General features: G+C 35.0%; 1 protein-coding gene across 1 annotated transcript in view; it reads left to right on the forward strand.

Moving 5' to 3' along the window:
- The window catches only part of LOTGIDRAFT_173664 (hypothetical protein), a gene marked incomplete at both ends in the record, with an annotated part of 32,182 nt that overhangs the window by 26,554 nt on the left and 401 nt on the right, over positions 1-5,227 (forward strand). The window contains 3 exons of the mRNA XM_009051445.1: positions 1,924-1,939; positions 2,232-2,596; positions 4,747-4,811. Of these exons, the coding sequence (XP_009049693.1) occupies positions 1,924-1,939; positions 2,232-2,596; positions 4,747-4,811 (446 nt within the window). The remainder of the gene's footprint in view (positions 1-1,923; positions 1,940-2,231; positions 2,597-4,746; positions 4,812-5,227) is intronic.

Below are 5,227 nucleotides of genomic sequence, written 5' to 3' on the forward strand. Positions count from 1 at the left end.
CTAATCAGAAATGGCCGAGATAGCTACTAATAACGCATGTTCCAATAAATCATAAACCGGTGATTAATAACGATGTCACGAGAGATGGAAGAAGAAGACAGTTACTAATCAACAAGTTCATGAGAAACGAAGCAATGACAGAGAAAGTTACGAATGAAAAATCAGAAATTAACGGACCCAGCAACTATTAACGAATGAAAAATCATAAATTGACGGCTCCAGTTACTAATAACAAACGAAGACTTTTGTCTTGAATGGCCTTCCATACTTGACCTTGAGTAAATTCCATTGATGCTTTTCTAAGACCGTTTAACAAATTAAATGTTTTAGGCGAGATATTTTGTTTCTGTGTTTAGATCTTTTACATATATAAGGGTTGTTGATACTCCTGCGTTAAAAACTGTTTTCTTATTTATCAAAATATTTCTATTATTCCAGATTATTTGTTCTTTTGGCTGTTCAAGAAGGTCAATATGTTTAGTATATATTTGATACCATCTTTTAAATAAATTTGAATAAAATTGGTTTTTTAGTAGTTGTGAAAGTGAAAAATTACATGCTGATAGAATTTGCCCTCCAAAGTGTGTGTTATACAGTTTAAAGCAATGAGCCAGGTTTTGTTTAAAGACTATCTTCTTCTTTTCTGAGGAGCAAAGACTAAATCAGGGCAAAAAAATAATATAATGAAAAATTAGGAACTTGCAGAATGAGTATTGTTCGAATGTGGTGAAAGCAACGAACACTTCAATTACACAGCAAAACCTTGATAACCGGAAGATGTCAAAAACAATGTGGGTTATGTAGAAAATCGGTAAAAGGATTGGATAAAATTAATTAGTTATGAAAGTGGATTAACTGGAGTAGCTGACAAATCTAATATCGGCTTTGTGAAGCCATGATAATGGAACCAGTTTATCATTAAATTCGAGGCTTAAACGAATATAGACTCCCAAATAGCACGCATTTCAAAAAGGGATGTTCATTTTTTATCTGGATCAGAACTCGCCACAGCGTCTCTGTTCTTGTGTGACGGAATTGGATGCCCGGACGCCAAAACAATAAATGTGTCAATGAATTATTTCTTGCATCCATCTATTTGGATATGAAGTAGTTAGTCATAATATAGATTTCTAATTTACGAGCATGTATTCTATTCGAAAAATAGAGAATGAATAAATAGTGTCAGTGTAGCGGTTAAGGACAAGATTAAATTGACTTCGAAAGAAACCTAGGTCTTTGTCTTGACCTGTCAAAATTATCGTAAACCCAGGGCATTTCATGACTATACATCAGATAGCAATAGCAAATGAGAATGTTGTTATTCCGACAATAAAATGCCAGATCGATTTAGATACGAATCTGAAGACAATTGGATAGAAAAACAATTATTTCTTTTGATTGACCAACATGACGACTTAGGCGGATTTGTCAAGTAGGATTTTATTTCTCTCTATTCTTTACAGAGCCAGGCTATTGAACAATATTTCAGTGTGGTGCTTCGCTCTATCATTTTCTTCTTAGATATTGGGAGTGAAAATATTGTGTATAACTTATATTCTTAAATTCATTTATTGTGATATAAACTAAGATTCTGTCCTAAAGTGTGCTAAAATAAGATCTCTATTTCTCATGCATGAATCCTTTTTTGGAGATGGATAATGAGGAAATTGAATATCATTGCAAATGGACCAGCAGGATAAGAATAAGGTATAGAATGGCGTCTTTCAAGAAAATTATGTATCCTTATGTTTATAGATGTTCATCCTTAGGTCTTTGCGGTCCAAGTGTATAAGCCACTCTGGGTATGTTAGGATTACCTAATCAAATGTTTTATTGAATTTTGCAGATTTCGTCTTACATGGATAATAGTATAAGATCGACTTGTATCATGTTTCATTTTTGAAATGTGTGTTATTTCGATAGGTAGATTATTTTCAAGGTAATCACTTTTTTTACTTATCAAACCAACACACGTTTTTTCCTAAACTATAGGAAAATTATAATATATCTTTATTTCTACTGAAAGTCACAGCACACTGCGAGTCCAAAGTTCAAGAAATATCCCATCGTTATACTCATGTATTCTATGTTCGACACCTATTACAAAAAAAATTATCTGAGACAATACGATTACGATCTCTTCAAGGCCAGGGACAGATAGCAGACCTGTCTGGAAAGTATTATGTATATTGTTATTCAACTACGATGTCCTTTCCTATATGTCATTTCAGGTCAGATGTTTTTTATCATGCAGACAGTGATTTCGTGGCGGCGGCCGCTAGAAGGCGCTGCACTATATCCACGCACAAACAATGCTTGTTCATATCTTCTCGGAAATACTATGTGCTACGTCATTTCCGGTATGATGTTACTGGTTGTGGGTGTAATAATAACTTCCATGAGTTTCCAGAATTTGGAGGACTATAAGGATGAGGAAAGAGAAAGGTACGCCGGACCAGTCATGATAGCTGCGGGAGTTCTCGTTCTTGCTCGTGGTGCCTTTAGTCGTCTTCGTCCACCTCGTTCTGAATTAAGCAGACGACGTTCCTTTTTACGAAGATATATCAGGGATATTTACAGCAGACCAATCTTTGCAGTAAGTAGAAATACATTCCCCTGGCAGTTTCTATAACAAACAGTAGAATCATGTATATATTACGTTTACATGACACTAATTGACATTCATAATCAGTGGCGTGTCTATTTAACATTAGGTGGAGGGGGCGAGTGGCGGCCACATTCTTGCCGAGGGGGGCATTTAATGGTTTGAAGTTTGAAACTGGGAATTTCGTAAGATTTCGTAGAAACGACACTCATAATATATTCTCACCTGGAAAATTATTCTCCAAGCAGTCGCTGTAGACCTATATGTACTCCACTTTACCTCGGAATAACTTCACTGGACATTGGATATTAAAACATTAATACGCCTCTCAACATCTCTGTTATTCTTGGCATGGCTTTTTTATTGAACTGGACATCATTTTTTTTTTCAGACTGACTTTACTCATTATATTTCACCATGCATTCACTCTTTGTCTTATTGGATCTTCCTTTTATACTCTCTATCTTATTCTATAGAACCCCGGCTGTCACAAAATAATGTACTAAAACCAGAACTTTATAGAAGATTTGCTACTTTTTGTTGTGAATCAATAACATCGATCAAATTGACGTCTAGTTCTCTAATTTGAGAAAATGACAAATTAGTGACAGCCAATTCAATGATTTGATGGAATAAATGGATAATTTAAATGTCGTGTAAACATAACCTTAGAAAGTGGTTTAACAGTTCTCTACTGCTAGACGTAATAGTGTGGGATATTGATCGTTCAGTTTTGTCTCTTAACAATCTTTTATACCAGCTTCTACTCCTTGACATATTTAGAAGATCTAACTTGAAGTTTCTTTATTTTGTATTTATTGGGAGGACTTATATTACCACCAGTGGCGAAGCCACTCTTCCGAGACTGGTATAAAGGGGGCAGACTGACTTAATGGGGGGACAACCGTCGAGGTTCTACTAAAGATGCAGCAGTTTCCCATGTAGCGATCTGAGAATGTTCTCTCATAAGAAAATTCTTGAAAAATATAAATTATTGAATGTACAAGGTAATATACTCCCACTAGCAGCTTTAATTTTGAATAAAAATATTTAGCAGTACAGTAACAATCACCAGTATGAAATATTCAACCTTCAGTCTAAACTTCTTTTGAACTCTTTAGGGCGATACTGAATAATATTGAGTATGAGTTATTGCCCATGTTCTTGAAAACGTGTTCAATTTTTAGCTCGTGAAAACTCTATAGAAGGCAAAATTCAATCTTCAAAAACGAGGTCAATAACTCTTATGAAACATACATGTATTTCAATTTTTTTTATTTTCGATAGGGTTTTTCCATGGGTGATAATAAACATTTCAACAAGTTTCGTCAAAATCCGTCAGGAATTGTGCCTTCTAGAGCGTTCACATTTGAACGCGTTTTCAAGAACAAGGGCAATAACTCATACTAAATATTTTTCGATTCTTCTGATTTTCAATAGTGTTCATCCTTTGTTGATTACGAACACTCACACCAAGTTTCGTCAAAATCCGTCAAGAATTGTCCCTTCTAGAGTGCTTACGAGCGAAAAATTTAACGCATTTTCAAGAACAAGGGCAATAACTTATACTGAATATTTTTCGATTCTTCTGATTTTCAATAGGATTCATCCTTGGGTGATTACAAACACTCATTTTTTTTCAAAATCCGTCCAGATCTGTATCTTGTAGAATGTTTACGAGCAATTGTGGACGGACGGACCGACGGACATGGGTGATGGCAATATACGCCCCCCATTTCATGAGGGCGTATAAAAACGTATAAAAGTGAAATTTTATATTTTGCTATAAATGCCTTGGAGGTAAAATTGGGGGTACAGAAAATTTTTTAGAGGGATAAATGACCTCTCCCACCCCACCCACCACCGGTTCACTGGCGCCGCCACTGATTACCACTGAACATAATGATAGTATTTCTTAAAGGCAATACGCCATACTGTTTGGATCTCAGTGTATTTTATCGTTAGCATTTATTTCAGAAAAAGAAATTTTTCAATATGATGTCCAATAGAATCTGGAAAGTGTATTCTTGTATGTCTTCTTATATTCAACATTTAATTAATATGGCTCAGATGGAAATACCTGTAATATTGCCTTATAATATATATAAACAAAAAACATTAGAAATATTTGTGTATTTCAGTTAAGAAACAGCACATCATTGAGTTTATGTGATATACAAATATCCGATGTTGATGATTGTTCAAGGTAGGTAATATGTTGGACCATTTTACTCAAAATTACCATCTTAAAGTTTTACAGGCAAAGCTTTTAACTGATGGTGTGTGGATTTTGAATCCGATAAAGTTAGTTTAGGTCGACTATCCATTCCCAGCATCTTATCAGATCCGTTAAATTCAGTCAACTGTAAACTGCGATGACCTAGAATTCCGCAGATATTGTATGATACACAGTGGTGTGAAATAATGGGCAAAAACAAACTTTGTATTTCCAGTTGTCAATGCGCACAGGTCGACTATGCCCAGCGATTGATCTGATTCTCGCAGATGTCGTAGCCTGACAGTAGTCGTTGCATCGTCATTTATCTCGGATTTTGACATGAACATGGTCAACGAGAGTTCCCTTGAGATAGAAAATATAGATTTCTGTCTTTTTACATTTCA

Source organism: Lottia gigantea (assembly GCF_000327385.1).
Source record: "Lottia gigantea unplaced genomic scaffold LOTGIsca_168, whole genome shotgun sequence".
NCBI classification, from domain to species: Eukaryota; Metazoa; Mollusca; class Gastropoda; family Lottiidae; genus Lottia; species Lottia gigantea.